Source organism: Cibotium barometz, chromosome 18 (assembly GCF_041138505.1).
Source record: "Cibotium barometz isolate CiBa-2024 chromosome 18, ASM4113850v1, whole genome shotgun sequence".
Taxonomy (NCBI): Eukaryota; Viridiplantae; Streptophyta; class Polypodiopsida; order Cyatheales; family Cibotiaceae; genus Cibotium; species Cibotium barometz.
In genome coordinates, this window is record NC_141063.1 from 30,349,090 (window position 1) to 30,367,404 (window position 18,315).

At 45.5% G+C, this 18,315-nt stretch overlaps 1 protein-coding gene across 8 annotated transcripts in view; it reads left to right on the forward strand.

Moving 5' to 3' along the window:
• NUA (nuclear pore anchor) overlaps positions 1-18,315 on the forward strand; it is a 124,538-nt gene that overhangs the window by 87,690 nt on the left and 18,533 nt on the right. For all 8 annotated transcript variants that reach the window (XM_086812439.1, XM_086812441.1, XM_086812442.1 and 5 more), the window contains exons 21-25: positions 17,198-17,300; positions 17,388-17,522; positions 17,882-17,980; positions 18,090-18,131; positions 18,201-18,254. In XM_086812439.1, coding sequence (XP_086668565.1) covers positions 17,198-17,300; positions 17,388-17,522; positions 17,882-17,980; positions 18,090-18,131; positions 18,201-18,254 — 433 coding nt within the window. The remainder of the gene's footprint in view (positions 1-17,197; positions 17,301-17,387; positions 17,523-17,881; positions 17,981-18,089; positions 18,132-18,200; positions 18,255-18,315) is intronic.

Genomic DNA, 18,315 nt, shown 5'->3' on the forward strand with positions numbered 1-18,315 from the left:
TCCTTTTGCATAAAAGATTTCAGCCTCTGGGATGCGGGATCTCCATGCTTCAAACGAGGTGGATTTCTGAATTTCAGCTCTCCGTCATCCCCCTCTTTGATATCACCTTTGCGAAGGAGATAGGCAAGTGCCAACTCCCTTGGTTTCTTGCCCACTTCACGAGCCATTGATTCAAAGGTTACATCAACCATAGCATCTGCCTTCCTGGCTTCAATAGCACTTTGCAGATGGGGATCTTCATGCAAAAACTTCAATTCTTGCTCTTGAGCCTGCAAAAGTTTTCTCATATGTTCCATTTCAGCTCTCATAGCATCAGGGTCTTGTTCAAGCATAACTGTCTTTCCTGGAGACAGTTGACCTTTGGATTCACTATCCAGAACCCTTTCAAGGGGCTTGTGTCTACCTCGCAGGGCATCAGACCCACGAGAAGCACTAGATGGACCCCTCGAGTTTGGCACTTCCAAAGGGTTGCCTTGGCTGTCCATTGTGTTCAAAGTTTGCTAAAAGCGGGATGTCCAGTACACAGGTTCGTTTCCCCACTAGGAAGAGGGAAACAACCGTGCTCTGATACCAATGAAACCGATCCCGTCAAGTGGGAAAGACTCAATTGGACACCTACACGTTTAATAGCACAACTTTAAAACCACAAATATGAAATGGACAACTTAAAATAACTTGAACTTTAAATGAACAGAAATGGAAAGATGGACACCAGCACTGGGGCCGGAACGGGCCGACCCCCCCCTCAATATATGATATATTTATTGGGAGTATTTAAAGAATACAATGCTCCATGGGTTCTAAGAACCAGATAATGTCCATGTACATATGAAAACAGTACTAAACAAATAGCTCGAATTTCGATGTAGAAGCTCGAAGCAGATTGACCACTAGTGTGGTCCAATCGCTACGGTCCTGTGCTTTCACTGGACTCCGCGGAGAGCACCACACTGGTGTTCCGAGACCACGCACAGACAGGCGCTCGTACTAACGCCTGGCTCTCCCGATCTCAGCACCTTTGGACCGAGGTTCGCCCATATAGCTGGGACAACCCGGCACCGAACGGGTGTAGGCCGAGCGGGACGAATCTTTTACCAGATTTAAACATTAAATGCTTTACTCAAATCTGAAAATCACTTACTTGTAGTTGGTTGATAGAAGACCAAGACTTGTGGCGTTTGTGTAGACTTTGATACCACCCAAGAGATGTAAAGACTTCTTGTAGCCACCAACGGGAAAGAAGTACAGCCTTTAACCAAACAGAAGATGGAGCTGCCGCCTTAGGAGAGGTAAAGTCCTCTTGTAGGAACACAGTTACCAACAGGAGCCACTACGCATGAAGATACAGCCACCTGAGTAGCTGGAGCGTGGCCTGCTGGTGATGGAACAACAACTGGTTGCTGCAATATGCTGCTGGAGATGGCCTACGTCTGCCTGCAAAGGAGCTAGGCGGCACAGCCTGTGGGTAAACAGCCGCCTATGGAAGCAACGTGCAGTCTGCAGAAGAACTCACGCAGAGGAAAAAGGGCAGCGCCTCTTGCTGGATATTTAGTCGCCTGAAGAGGAGTGGCCACTCTTGAGAGCATGCGCCTGTTGCAAGTGTAGGAGAGGCTAGTGAAGCGCACAACCGCCTGGGAGACAGTATGCGCAGCAGAATAGGGAAAAGATGGCAGCCGCCTGCTGTAAATTCAGTCGCCAGCAGAGATGGGGAAACGCATGCGCCTGGTTGCTGTAGGAGCAGAGGCGTAGGTGACGACTTCTTGGTCTTCACGTGGAAGGAGAACCGGGTGATGAACAAAACGCCAGGAAGAAGCGATCGGATCCTTACGCTTGAAGGGGTAAACTTTTAATAAAATTAAGGTGGAGTTTAACTCCACGCTTGCATGAGGGTGGGGGAGTTTGGGTAGGTGCCTTTGCCCACCCCCACACTCACTTAAATGGGGCTCCCCACCTTGGCCCCAAAGTGGGTGCCCAAAGTGGTGCCCACATTTAAATGAATGTGAACACTTCACCTTATAAATCAAAGGGTTAGTATTTAAAACATTTAAAACAACATGTACCATATACTTACCACCTGTTCACATGCACTGAAACTCGTCAGAATACAGGGCAGACTTCACGACTCACTGGCAGGCGTCCCCGCTCAGTAAGTAACACGTCAGGCAGGCAAACACACGAATACATGTCATGCGAAAACAGTTTCAAGCATACAAATCATGTGTGCATGTGCAAATAACATGGACATATCTCCCGTTCATGGAACATGTACAAAATATCTGTCGGCACAAAACTGGCACGACATTTATTACATAAAAAATCCTGGTCTTCCTATGGAGTGACAGTCCCATAGGTAAGACACAGTTCCAGGCACGAGTTTCCCTAGGTGTGACAGTCCCATAGGTAAAACACGGCACGAATACTGGCCCTTCCATGGCGTGACAGTCCCATGGATCGAACACAGTCCAGGTCATACACGGGTGGCACTGATCTGGCTCCCGTCCATACGACACCATCCTGCTAACACACGGGTGGCACCAGTCTGGCTCCCGTCCATGTCAGCAAAATACTGGCCTCTTCACATGAGACACCGGCCTGGCCTCAAGTGAACGAGACGCAAAAATGTGGGAATGGACCAAATGGTCGGCCAATTGGTGACACAAGGGAGAGAGATAGAGAGAGAGAGTTGTGGGGATAAGTCAACTCATCAATGGCATGAGTGTGTGACTCCCCTATCACACATGTATATTGCACTAGTACACATAGTGCACTTAGTACATTAAAAGTACTAAGTGTACTATGTACTATAACTTATGGGCTTGTACACACTATAAGGGTGGGCATAACGCCTTTACCCCAACAACCTCCCACTTAAAGGCAAAGTGCCCTTAAGTAAAGGAAAAGAAAAAATCAGCATGTACATGATAATATACAAGGCCATATCAAGGCTGAAAATGGCCTCATCCAATGCCCATCAAGTGTCTGCAATGAGCAAACCGCTCCGGAGGCAAACTCTTCGTCAACAGATCAGCCGGGTTGTCATCCGTGTGAATCTTAACAAGCTGAATTTGCTTGTTCTCTATCACCTCTCTGATGAAGTGATACTTCACATCCACATGCTTTGTCTTTGCATGAAAGACAGGGTTCTTTGCCAACTGGATGGCACTCTGACTGTCACAATGCAACAATGGAATATCCCCTGAATAGCCCAAATCAACCACTAACCGAGATAGCCATAATGCCTCCTTGCAAGCCTCTGTGGCTGCAATATACTCGGCTTCTGTAGTAGATAAGGCAGTGCACTTCTGCATCCTGGATATCCATGACACAGCACCTCCTGTGAATGTAAATACATAACCGGTAGTAGACTTCCGGTTATCTGGATGACCGGCATAATCCGAATCCGTGTAACCATGCACTAATGCATCCTGTTTGCCAAAGCAAATGCACAAATCCTGTGTGCCCTTCAGGTATCTCATGACACCTTTCACTGCTTCCCAATGCTTCTTGCCAGGGTTGGCCATGTATCTAGAAACCACTCCCACTGCAAATGCAATGTCCGGCCTAGTAGCAACCATGGCATACATGAGACTGCCACAAGCTGAAGCATACGGAATCTTGGCCATATCAGCCCTGTCTCTATCCGACTGTGGGCTGTCCATAGCACTGAGTTTCACATATGGAGGCAAAGGAGTACTAGCTTTCTTCCCCCCGTCCATATTGAACCTCTGCAAGACTTTGCCAATGTATTCCTTCTGAGACAAATACAACACATGCTGATTTCTGTCCCGAAGTACCCAAGATGTGATTTGCATCACCCAAATCCTTCATATCAAAGGTTTCATGCAGCCTCTTTTTCAATGCATCCATCTCTTTACGAGATTTCCCGGCAATCAACATATCATCAACATACAAGATGAGGATCAATAGACTGCCATCCAAAGCTTTCTTGGTGTACAAGCAGTGATCTATGTCACTTCTCCTGAATTTCTGTGATTTCATGAATGTATCAAATTTATGATACCATTCCCTTGGTGCCTGTTTGAGCCCATAAAGACTCTTTTTCAGCTTGCATACAAGCTTCTCCTTTCCACTCACTGCATAACCCTCTGGCTGCTGCATATATATCTCCTCGTGGAGATCACCGTGAAGAAAAGCAGTCTTCACATCCATCTGAATCAAGTCCAGATCATCATGCGCAACCAAAGCCAACACAGCTCTAAGTGTGGTCATTTTGACCACTGGAGAGAAGATCTCATCAAAGTCCACACCATATTCCTGCTTGAAGCCTTTAGCCACTAACCTGGCTTTGTATCTTGGCTTTGCATCTGGTGCAACTTTGAGCCTGTAAACCCACTTGCATGGCAAAACCTTCTTGCCTGCAGGCAAATGCACCAACTTCCAAGTTCCATTTTTGTGCAGAGAATCCATCTCTGACTTCATGGCACGCTCCCATAGAGCCTTGTCTGCCCTCTGTAAAGCCTCTTTATAACATGAGGGCTCCCCACAGTCAGTAAGCATCTAGTAGTCAACCCCTGGAACAAACCTGTCAGGGGCTCTGGAGGGTCTAGTGGACCTCCGTACCCAATGACCATCATTTGCAGGTTGCTGTCCAGCCTGCATATCACCCATTGGTGGCTCCTGTTCCATGCCATAAGGCTGAAATATAATGCCCGGTATCTCCTCTAACTGTGGTATATCCATAGGGATATCTTCTGCCATCTCTGGCTGTCCATTTGGACCATTTTCAGCACCATTTAAGGGCTGGTTTTCCTGCTGTAATGGCTGATTTACAGCCCTTTGTTGTTGTCCATGATGTCCATCATCATCAAAGATGACTCTGCCAGGCTCCTGTTGCCTTGCAGGCTCCTTATACATGCATGTTTCATCAAAAATGACATCATTGCTGCGTATGATCTTTCTATTTATGGGATCCCAAAGTCTATACCCCATTTCACCTCTGTCACCATATCCTAGGAATATGCATTTATGAGACTTAGGATCAAGTTTGGTGCGCATTTCCCTGCGTATGTGCACGTACGCAACGCAACCAAACACTCTCAAGTGCTTGTATGACGGAGGCTTCCCTGTCCATACTTCTTCTGGCACTTTCCCACCAAGCCTCGTGTTAGGTGACCTGTTTATAAGGTGAACGGCTGTCATAACAGCTTTAGCCCAAAAACCATGAGGTAATGCAGCATGTGACAACATAGAACGGACCTTCTCCTGAATGGTCCTGTTCATCCTCTCTGCTGTCCCGTTTTGTGGAGGATCATAAGGAGTAGAAAGCTCCCTCTTGATGCCTTTAGCATCACAAAAGTCCTGAAACTGTTTGGACATATACTCTCCACCATTGTCAGAACGCAAAGCCTTCAGTGTTTTGCCAGTTTGATTCTCAACAAGAGCAACAAACTTCTGAAACACTGAGAATGTATCACTCTTCAAACGAAGAGGATAGACCCACACCTTACGTGTGGCATCATCAATAAAAGACACAAAATATTTTGCCCCTCCCAAAGAAAGCTGAGGCATCTCACATACATCTGTATGCACAAGCTCTAACTGAGCATCTTTCTGTCCAAGAGCTTTCTTGTGGGGGCACTGTAGTTGCCTACCATATATACAATGCTCACAAAACTGAAAACTTGAAAACTTTAGAGAAGGCAAGTAACCCAAACGAGACAATTGCTCCATTCCCTTGACACTCATGTGTCCCAACCGGCTATGCCACAGAGAAATTTCCGGCAGCTCGGTTGCATTTACATTAGCATGGTGACAAACACCTGCATGCATAAAGTAAAGAGTGTCCACCTTAGAGCCTCTGGCAACAACCAGTGAGCCCTTACTAATTTTCCACTTTCCACTACCAAATGTGGTAACATAATCAGCATCATCAAGCTGTCCAGTAGAAAGCAGATTCTTCTTGATCTCAGGCACATGCCTGACATCATGGAGCATAAGCTGTGAGCCATCTGAAAATACAAGCCTCACATCACCTCTGCCAAGTATCTTGCATGCATGGTTATCACCCAAATAAACCACTCCTTCATTGCCAGCAGTATACCTGACAAACAAGTCTCTGCAACCTGTGACATGAAAGGAGGCACCTGAATCAATGATCCATGAGTGCATACCATGACCACCTGTAAGAAGTGAATGGGCATCAAGTGAAGACGTAAAGAGGACCTCATCCTCACTGCCACCTGCATGTGACACATTGATTTCTTCAATCTTGACTCCACTTTTGCCCTTTGGCTTTACATCTTTGGCTTCATCCTTCTCTTTGTCTTTGCCTTTTCCCTTTTCCTTTTGATCATTTTTCCATTTGTAGCATTGCTTTTTAATGTGTCCCTTCTTGCCACAATAATGGCATTCCAAATCCTTTTTGGAGCGAGACTTGCTCCTTCCCCTTTCTTGGCTTTTTCCCCTTTGCTGGGATCTCCCACGTGCATTCATTGCATTGGACTTTCCAACAGAGTTGTTTTTCCTGTTCATCTCTTCTTGAAGAAGAGCACCCTCAACATCTGCATATGATAGCATAGCATGCGAATTGCTAGTGGCTGTCCTGAATGTGTCCCAACTCTCTGGCAAAGTGCATTAGAGAAAAGTGGCTTTGAACTCATCGTCCATCGCCAACTTTTGATTAATGACCTGGCTGACAATACCATTAAACTCATTTAGATGGGCTGTCATAGACGCCCCTTCCTTCATCTGAAGACCTATGAGTTTCTTCAACCAATACACTTTGCTTGAGGCACTTTGCTGGGCATACAAGTCGTGCAATCTCTGCCACATTCCCCAAGCTGTCTTCTCTTCACGAATGCTGAAAAGTAATGAGTCTGACACAGACAACATGATAGTAGATCTTGCCAGCTCATCCATATCTTCCCACTCTTCAGCAGTAAGAGAAGCGGGCATTACACCCCTTTCTTTGATAGGCTTGTGCTGCTTTTTCTGGAGCAACACATTGTAGCACTGGGTTTGCCAAATATCATAATTATGCGAGCCTTCAAGCTTCTTGATGTGAAGCAATGAAGAGCTCTCACCTGTGGTTGCCATAGCAATATGCAACCTTTAATGCCTGACTCCCTGCAAAATGTGCAAACACTGCACCAAAAGCACACAAAGTGCTCACTGTTGTTCTCCCAAGCTTTATCTCCCACTGCAGAAGCAAGAATGCAACTTTTCTCCCACTTTTTGTGATGAAAACACCAAAATCTGGTTGCTGCAGATTTTGGACAGCACCTCAAATGTGCTCTTTTGCCCTTCGAAAGTACTGTACAGCAGTACCAAGTGCTCACCAATGATGTACCAAACCTGTCCCGGCAAGTACAGCAGCTGAAATTGAACCTTTTGGTCACTCAAAACAGTGTACAGCCATGCCAAAACTTGCACAAAACTGTGCCAAATCTGTACCAGAAGGTACAATAGCAATAAATGCTCTCCTGGCTGTCCAAATGAGTGAAAATCAGACTTTTACAGTCCCGAACACTGCATACAACAGTCCCGAACAGAAATTGGGCAAAAGCCCCTTGACTGCAAGCTGATTTTTGAGGATTCAAGGCATAAATGGCTTGCCTGCTGCTTTGCCAAGCTCAACAAGCATACGAACTTGAAAAGCCCCTTGATTTGAGATCAATTTCTGATCATGCATGGTACATTGGCGCACATGAAGGCATCCAGAGTGTTCACGATGCTTCCCCCTGGCCACATATACATCCAATACATGAAAGCCCCTTGATTTACAGGCACATTGAGTGCTTGTAAGGCATCAACACATTATCCACAGCATCAAATGCGATCGCCTGCATGCAAATCAACCAAATCGGCACAAAAGCCCCTTGATTTGCACTGCAATTTGCTGCAATTTTGCCCAAATGTGCGATTTTTCACATCATACAGCATGTATGAGTGCTTAATTGCACAATTACATCAAAAGCCCCAAATTTCGACATCCAATTTCCTGCAAATTGATCCTGATTTGACCAATTTCCTGCAAATTTATCTTGATTGTGACCAATGTCACCCAATTTTGCCAATTTTGCTCAAAAATTGAGCAATTGGGCACCTGTACCTGCTCAATTGATTTAATTGATAAGAAATTCGCAAAAATTAAAGGCAAGTACCTATGAAATTCTGAATTTCTCTAATTTGCAGGTTGATTTCTGTTGCAGGAGAGGGGGGGCGTGATGAATATGCTGGTGTTGATGCTCCTGCAGCTGTGCAGGTAGGGACGGCTGGGTGACAAAACTCCTGGTTTCCCCTTTTCTGCAGAGCCTCAAGAGATTCCAAAAAACCAAAGGAGGTCTTTCTTCTCTGCTTCGTAGCTACAGCGCACCATGGAGAACCTTGCTTCGTAGCTTCAGCGCACCATGGGAAGATTCTCCTGAGGGGTTACAGAATCGCACGGACAGAAGCAATGGCGTCAGAAATTGATGCCAAAGCGAGCAGCTTATGGACCAGTTGATGGGCGCCGGGGCCTAGTAGCCGTTGATGGCTAATGCCCAGCGACCTTCGCTCAACGCCCGCCTCACGTATTCGCTTACGTTTCGCCTAGCGCCAGCCGACGCCCAGCGCTAGGCCTTCGCTTGCGTTTCGATTGCCACACTCGCCTGGCTATGCGCCTTCGCTGTCTCCGCCAGCAGCGTTAGTCTTCGCCTTACAACCCTCGCTTGTACGCATGGGCACGCATGCCTCGGGCTATGGCACAGCTGCTGCTACTGGGCAGCGTGGATTCGCCTGCTAGGCAGCGTGGATGAGCCTGCCCACGCTGCTGCTTCTCTCCACCCACCTGTTTGCGACTGGTCACACAGTCGACCAGTAGCCAGTGCTGCACAAAGGCGACCAGCAAAAAGGCGACTCACAGAATGAGCAAACGACTAGCAAAAGGGCAAACAATTCTTGATGAGAGGGAGGGGAACCTGGTGACCAAAGCTCTGATACCAGTTGATGGGGAGAAAACTGAATTAGGGTTAGAGTTCATTCATGGGAGACATACACAGAGAAGCAAGGGAGAGAGATAGAGAGAGAGAGTTGTGGGGATAAGTCAACTCATCAATGGCATGAGTGTGTGACTCCCCTATCACACATGTATATTGCACTAGTACACATAGTGCACTTAGTACATTAAAAGTACTAAGTGTACTATGTACTATAACTTATGGGCTTGTACACACTATAAGGGTGGGCATAACGCCTTTACCAATGTGGGTACAAGGCATGATGTCAATCACCAAAAGGAAGTAAGCCTAAAGCTTTGCGGAAAGCTTCAAACTTTTCTCGAGGTAAAGCTTTGGTGAAAATGTCTGCGACATTGTCATGTGTTGGACAATAGATCATGCTGATCTCCCCTGCATGAAGTCTTTCTCTGACATAATGATAATGTATCTCTATGTGTTTCGTTCGTGCATGAAACACAGGATTTCGTGCTACTGCAATAGCACTCTGACTGTCAGTGAGAATCGGAGTAGGCTCCTCCAATAAAGGATGAAGATCTGCCAAGAGTCTGCGTAGCCAAACACATTCCACTGTCGTTGTGAAAGCTGCCCTGTACTCAGCCTCACAAGACGAGGTAGCTACTGTAGATTGTTTCTTGCTCAACCATGAAATGCATGAGTGTCCCAAAAAGAAACAATTACCACTGGTAGACTGCCTTGTGTCGAAGTCACCAGCCCAATCTGAATCACTGTATGCATGTAAATGCAAGTCACCCCCCCTGGGAAACATCAAGCCATAAGACTTGGTGCCTTGCAAGTAACGAAACACACGCTTTACAGCTTGCCAATGAAGCATCCGTGGGCTGTGCATATATCTGCTCACCTGGGATACTGCATACTGAATATCCGGTCTGGTGTTGCACAAGTAAATCAGGCACCCAACAGCCTGACAATAGAGAATAGCATCAAAAGATTCACTGCCATCATGTACTGTAAGTTTCAGCCCTGGTTCCATAGGAGTGGAAATAGGCTTACAATCTTGAAATTTGAATCTTTCTAACAGTCTCTGTACATACTTCGACTGTAACATAAAGATACCCTTCTCACTTTGTATGAACTGTATGCCCAAGTAATAGTGCAACATACCCATATCTGACATCTCAAAAGCAGATTTGAGTTCGGACTTAAAATCTGAAATTTTATCCGCATCAGTACCTGTGAGCAACATATCATCTACATAAAGAATGATTATCAAAATATCCCCCCCATCTCTCTTGATGTAGAGGGTGCTTTCAGTTGGACTGTTGGTGAACCCCTGGCTAGTCAAAAATGCATCAATCTTTGCATACCAGGCACGCGGTGCTTGTTTTAAGCCATACAAAGCTTTCCTCAACTTGCACACCTTGTGCTCTTGACCAGACATAGCAAAACCAAGAGGTTGTATCACATAAACCTCTTCCTCAAGATCACCATTCAAAAAGGCTGTTTTTATGTCCAACTGATGTACAAACCAGCCATAATGTGCAGCCATAGCAACAACAACACGGATGGTGGTCATCCGAGAAGTGGGGGCAAAAGTTTCTTCATAATCTATGCCCTTTTTCTGAGCATAGCCCTTAGCAACCAGCCTTGCTTTGTACCTGTCAATGGTACCATTTGGTTTGCGTTTAACCTTATAAACCCACTTTGTACCAATTGCCTTCTTGCCAGGAGGCAAATCCACCAAATCCCATGTATGATTCTTATCAATAGAATCCAATTCAGCTTGCATGGCCTGCATCCAATGCTGATTTTCACTTGCATCTTCAAAACTCTCAGGTTCCTCTTCATCCATAATAGAACTCACCCAAGCTGACTCTGAAAAGTGAGAGCTTTCAGCCTCACGTGTACTCCTACGTGTCCTACCTGGTAATGGAGCAGCAAGTCTACTCTCTTGAAGAGTCTGTATAGCCCAACGAGGAATGGTTCTAGCTTCTTGCAAAGCTGTCCTCTCTTGTACAACAATATCCTCTTCTGCTTGCTGTATGTCAGGCTCAGCCTGGGGCTGATTTAAAGCATCAAACACACGAGGTGGTGGCTGCAAATTCTGAAATTCAGCCGGTATATCAGCTGTGGTTCCTATGCCAATGGGTATCAACCCTTCAAATACATCAAAAGACTCCTGAGGTTGCTGAAATTTAAATTCAGCAATGGGTTGTGCTGAATTCTCTGCAAAAACAACATCTCTGCTCACAAAAATCCTCCGTGTGACAGGATTATAGAGACGGTACCCTTTACTTTGACTGCTGTAGCCAACAAATATGCACTTTATGGCTTTATCATCAAGCTTCCCACGAAGCTCCTGTGGTACATGTGCATAAGCCAAGCAACCAAACACACGAAAATAATCAACACTAGGTTTCCGATCAAACCAAGCTTCATAGGGTGTAACAGATCTGAGTGCCTTTGTAGGGCACCTGTTCAACACATGAGTGGCACACATAAGAGCTTCCACCCAAAACTTATGTGGCAATCCCTTTGCTTTCAGCATACACCTGGCCATCTCCATGAGTGACCTATTCTTTCGTTCGGCGACACCATTCTGCTGAGGTGTATATGGTGTAGTACACTGGTGTACTATGCCCTTCTCAAAACAAAAAGCATCAAATACTTTAGATAAGTATTCCCCCCCTCTGTCAGTTCTGAGAGTCTGCACTTTTTGTCCTGTTGCATTTTCAACCATGTTGACATAATGTCGGAAATGCATAAAGACATCAGATTTGTTCTTCAAAGCATACACCCAGGCATATCTGGAAAAGTCATCAATAAAAGTAACAAAATACCAATGACCTCCCAAGGATTGTGTCCTCATTGGACCACATACATCACTGTGAATGAGCTGCAATTTGCGGACAGCTCTAACAACTCTATCCTTTTTGAAAGCCTAACGATGCATCTTTCCCAAAATACATCCCTCACACACGTCTGGGAGGAGTCTCTAAATTAGGTAGGGCATCTACCATTTTCAGCTTCTGAAGTGCCATGAGACTGCCATAATTTACATGCCCAAACCTGGCATGCCACAACTCTGCATCCTGCATAGCAGATGTAGAGGTAGAAACAACACATGCACTGTGCCTCTCATAAGGATCAAGACGGTACAAACCGCGACATAAGGTCCCTGTAGCAACCAAAGCAAAGTCACTTTCCCTGTCACACGGACCATACATTTAGTATCCTCAAAGGAAACAACCAGCCCTCTCTTTGCAAAAGAAGACACTGAGAGAAGATTCTTCTTTATCCCAGGCACATACAATACATCCTGAAGGAGAAATTCTGAGCCATTAATGGCTGTAAGCATAACATCCCCTGTGCCCTGAACTGGATAAGAAGCATTATTTGCACACGTAACCTTTCTGCCACATGAAGAAGGTACCATCTTGCCAAACAAATCCTTTCTGGACGTGATGTGCCTTGAGGCACCACTGTCAAAGAACCATACATCACCACTCTCACTCACACTGAGTGAATGAACCTCATTTGAGGGATCATAGCTGCAAGTAAAGAAGCACCAATCCTCTTCCACAAGGTTGACTGTGGCATCATCTTTCTTGTTATCCACATCTGAAGAGTCTTCAACTGAATTACCAGACTCTTTCTTCTTTTCCTTGGCTATCCTCTTATGACATTCATGAATATAGTGACCTGGCTTCTTGCAGTAATGGCACTTACCCTTCTTTTTAGGTTTCTGTGCATCATCCTTCTCTTTACTAGATGGCTGTCCTGATTCTGACTTAGGCTTATATGCACCAGATTTTCCTTTACCCTTGTTCTTGGCAAAGAATGCTTGCTCACCACCTCTTTGCTTGACATTTTTCCGAGTCTGCTCTTCCTGCAGCAAAAGTCCAACCAAATCCTGAAAGGATAGAGGGACTGGATTACCCCTCATGGACAAGTGAAGAGATGTATGAAAACCCAAATAAGAGCTCGGTAAAGAGTTAAGTGTAGTGGTGACCATCTCAGCATCAGAAATGATTTCATCAATATTCAAGAGCTGTTCTCTCAAATCCTGAATCTTCGTAAGATGATCCTGCATAGAATCACCCTCATCCATGCACAAGTGTGATAGTTCCCGCTTCAAAAAGGCAACTCTAGCCTCATTGCGAGCCTGATACATGTGCTCCAAAGTATCCCATGCAGCCTGAGATGTCCTGCATGAACGGATATGCGGAATAATGGACCTCTTAACTGAAAGTGCAATCAAAGAGAGTGCCTGAGCATCCCTGGAATCCCACCTAGTTTGTTCCTGTGTAGGTGCCTGAGGAGCTGGTAGTACAACCTGCTGCCTGCCATGTTGTGGAGGGGTAGCTGGGGCCACATGCATAGGCCTTGCCTCAGCTCCACTTACATAATTCCACAAATTCTTTGCAACTAGCAGATTCCTGAGCATAAAGCTCCACAGGGAATAGTTGGTTCCATCCAACTTATCTTCCTGGGCTAAAAACCCAAACACATCAGCAGTGTTCTGTGCCATGAGAGCAAACTGTAACCTGCAAAAGAGACTGACTGCACAAGAGTCCACAAATATTGCTCGAGACTGTCTGTTTCACACAGATAGACAGCACAGCAACAAAAGCCCCAAATTTCTGGTGGCTCAAATTTCTCTGATTCACACAAAAAACCTGTGGGAGCTGTCACAGATTGTGCAGCAACATAAAAACAGCAAAAGCCCCAAATTTCGGACTTGATTTGCTGACAAAATTCACAGTTAAGCTCCAAAATACAGCAGGTAGACTCACCCAAGTTGCTGCTGCAGATTGCTGAGTACGAACTGATGCAGAAGACGGTACAATGCTGTACGGAAGGCTGTACGGACAGCAAACAGCAACCAGCAGGTGCTGTACAGAACTGTACGGACAGAAAACAGCAGATAGAGCTGTACGACAGCTGTACGGCTGCTGTACGATCAGAAAACAGCAGCAAAACTGGTCGTACAGACCTGTACGAACAGAAAAACAGCAACCAGCAGCCACACGTGCTGCACAGATGCTGTACGGCCTGTAGAAAAACGACCAGCACTGCTTTTTGCACCAGAACAGTGCCCGAGACACACAGAAAGCAGTCGCCCAGGTCTGTAGAAGGAGGGCGACCTGTTTTTCAGCACCAGAAGCAGGCGACCAGCACAATAGAGAGTGTTTCTTCGCGACGAAAGTGCTTCATCAGCAGTAGGGAAGGCGGGAGCAGGAACAACAACCTGCTCTGATACCAATTGTGAGTGAGAGACGGTGTGGAGCACGCGAAGAAACAGAAGAAAAACGTGTGGAGACCTGGAGCAAAACGATGGAGCTCAAAATATGAAGATAAGTTTGTTACAAAACTTAGGGCATATAATAACCCTAACTGGTGCCCGTTTCACATAACGGTAAGTTGGGCGCCTTATTGGGCGCGGGGAAAAAACCTCACTTAAAGTGAGTAAAAAGTGCCCGGCCGGTCCTAATACATTGGCCACTGCCCATAATAATGTCAGGACATTATTTCTAACAATGAGGTACTGACGGTTTGCTGCGTATCATGCGTGCCATCATGAGGGCTTGTGGTCTCTCTATCTGTGTCCACCAATGGGTAGCAAGGCCTGGCACCCATACCGCTGCTCCATACATCAATGCCAGTGTGACTAATGTGTCAAATAGCCACCCCTTCGTCCGGGGCTCCTGAAAATGCGTGGGTAAATGGTGTGAGGGGTGACCAGTCCTCTGGTTAACATGTGCAGCCCTAAAAAGGCTAAAATAGGACACCACACAGGAAGCCGGCAGCAAGGAGATGATGTCTAACACCCCCTCTCAGCACCGGATGCTGAGTGAACTCCAAGAAGCCAGAGATACTGTCCTCAATCAAAGATGAAAGACTGCAGAAACAGGTACCGGGAAAGCTCCACAAGCAATCTCCTCAGCAACTCAGCTACAATAGCAATAGAACAAGCTGCCACCACAGGTACACCGCTCCTCTTGAAGAAAACAACCATGTAGGCTGCGACATGCTACTCCAAATAATGGTTCCAAACCCAAATGTAAGAACACTCCCCGAAGTCAAATGTCGTGTATCCAGCCTGGAGAAGGTATGAAAAACCTCAAAACTAACCAAGATCAAATCCTGAAGATCATCAACCCTGGGAGAAGCAGGTTGCTCCTCACTAGAACCCTCTGAGTCTATCTGCTCAAAGTCTGCAACAAGAGCTGCCAAATGTTGAAAAGAAGCATCCTCTGAAAAGGTCGGCATCGCAAGATGTAAAGACTCTGTAGAAAAGATGGGGTCCTTTTGCTCAAACTCCGTACCATGAGCACAGTCCATTGAGGTGGGCATCGCTAGATGAAAGGACCCCACATCCCCCTCTGAAAAAAGATGTTGTTGGACTAGTACAAGCCCAACTTGATTCTGATCTAGATCCAAAAAACTCTGGAAGTATCACTGTGCCCCAGGCATGGTTAGCAACGACAGATCCAAAGCATCCCACTGGGTCCAAAAAAACCATCCTCCAAAACAACAAACCTGCACAACGCATGAAACTGGCAGGGGGAGGGGCTTCCTCAGAAGCATCACAAAGAGATGCAAAGGTAGACTCCTCACAATGAGGAAGGGAAGCAGGAATATAAACTGCAATGGTAACAAGATCCTAAGAATCAGCAACAAACAAGGGATCCATGTGAAAGGATCACACCTCACAGGCAAAACACCCTCCTTTCTGTACAAACACTGCAAAGAACACAGGCTCGGACAAAATAAACTCTACTCAGGATCTCTGGAAAGATCACTACTCTCCTCCAAAATCTAGAAACTCCTGTCACAGAAGAAAGTCTCCACAGAAACAAAATAGCTTTCGAAACTGATCCTCAAGTGAAGTAGCTGGAGATGGGCCCCCTCTGAGTGTAGAAAACTCCTTTGGGAAGCAAAACACAGCCAAAACATCGCTGTCTATTAAAAAATAGCACTCCACCGCCAACAGAAGGCAAGGAACATGAAGAAAACGGGTAACTGTGTAGGCTAGGAACAAAACACAGGTATAGATTCTCCAAAATCAGCAAAACGCTGACTGAAATAAGAAATTCAGTGTTCTCCTCAAGTACCAAACTGCCACCAAAGCCACAATCCAAACAAAACCCCCTTTGCAAGTGATCTATGTCCACTAGAGAAGAAAACACAGCCAAACAAGGGGCTACAAACCTGAAAATTCAGGCCAACCAGGTTCCACACCTCATATGAGGAAAAACGCTGAAGAGAAGGTACCTTCGGGTCCAACGGATGAAGCCCAAGTGAAGGTAGAGCTACCAACAGAAATCAGTCCAGAAAAATGCAGCAACCAAAGGGCTGCAAATCTGAAAATGCAGAGGTGAAATGGGATAGTAGATAGGGAAAATTCTCGAAACGCAGAAGTGTAAGGTACCACCAAGCCTCAAATCAGCCAATCAGCATCAGAAAACAACCTGTAGGAGAAAAACGCAGCACATATGCTGCTGCTGTCCTGCACAGAACAAGCGGCTCACACTACAAGGGGGGAGATGCTGAAAAATGGTGCAATCTGCTGTAGACAACACCTGGAGAAAAATGCAGCACTCTAGGTGCTGCAGCCGTGAAAACAGAGCAGAAAACACGTGAGGAGGAAGTCTCGGGAGGTCAAACCGGCTATGGCGGATGACCATGGGCTGCAATGGAGAAGCGCCTGAAAGAGGCAGGTGATCAGCAGCAACCTGAGAGAAAAAAAACGCAGATCTGTCCACCTTGCTGAAAACGCAAAAACGCAGGAGGGAGAGAAGGGAGCATCCAACACTGTTCTTCACTGGTGCTCTGATACCATGTACAGCGGAAGAAGGGAAGGTGGAAACACATGAGAGAGAGTGAGAGAGAGAGATGGAGAGGAAACACAGGTGTAAACCTGCTCTCAATATCATCAACCAAGAATACAAGTCCCGAGCAAGAGGGGAGAAAGCCTTGTATGTGAGGGACTGCAGCAAACAATGCTAAGCAATGAAAAAAAGTGAGGGTATGCCCGGCTATATATATGCCCAGATGTAGGCAGCCGACCAGCTCACGACTAGGGAAAAAGTGCCCAAGACTCCATAAAGTGGGGAATAAATATGGGTAAATGGTGTGAGGGGTGACCAGCCCTTTAGCTAACATGGTCAGCCCTAGAGGCTAAAATAGGACACCACACAGGAAGCCAGCAGCAAGGAGATGATGTCTAACACTTATTTCATTCTTTATATATGAGTCAATTCATGATATTGTCGCAGGCAAGATGCTAGTGTCGCTCGGATGGAAAGAGACCATGTTATTGTAGAGGCAACACACGCAAGAGAGCAGCTTCAAACCGTAGTGAAGGATTCTGAAAATCAGGTTGAGTTTCATTTTGTTTCCAGAACTTGGTGGCATAATCAAGCTTAGTTTTTTTAAATGTAAATATAATCGATGTTTGTTTTATAGAGAAAGGAGATGGATGCGGTTTTATCCAGGAATGTGGAGTTTTCTCAAATAATAACAGATTATCAGAGAAGGCTTAGGGAGAATGCCGAGCATGTTCAATCAGTCGAGGAGAAGTCTCGAAGGCTCTCAGTGGAGGTAATTTAGCAAAGTAGCTTAGATAGATGTGAGGTTCTTTAGAGTTTATAGAAGGTGCTGATTAACAAGTCCTAATCCCATTGGATTTTGATCTTGTCTATCAGTGCACTTGTTAAGGTGGACTTGTCCATATTCAAATCTGTTAGGTGCTTAAATGTTGCAGTTAGTCTTTTTTGTTAGCTATGGTCTGAAGCTTTGTGATTGCACTCTATGAATCCAAGGTGCCCAAATGGGCTTGCTTGTGGGTGGTCCAAGTCCGTATTGATTCCATGGTTGAGTTTGTAGTTTGGCAATAGCTCCTTATCATGTCATAAGGGTTGAATCTTGCTTTTTAATATAAAACACTTTATTTACACCAGGTATCTGTGTTGGAACGAGAAAAAGAGCTTATTTCAAGTGCAGAGAGGAGGGCTTCCCAAGAACTGTCATCTTTGTCCGATCGTGTACACCAACTTCAGGTAAATCTGGTGTCTTAATGGTCGGTGAGATAGCTGCTTTGTGACATTTGTAGAACCACCATTGCTTTTATGTTATTGGGATTCATGCTTTTTTTTAAAAAAAATGCAGGCTGCATTAGACAATATTCACACAGTGCAAGAAGCCCAGGAGGTGAGCATTTGTGCATTTCATCATTTTGTATCATACTTTGGGTACAAGTAACTGTTATTCTTCTGGCAGACCATGAGGGCTGTAGAGAAAAAAAAACTGGAGGAGGAACTAAATCGCATGCAGGTAATTTTCAATGAATTTGAATGGACTTGCTGATGCTTCCTGTGATTAAATTTTGTATTTT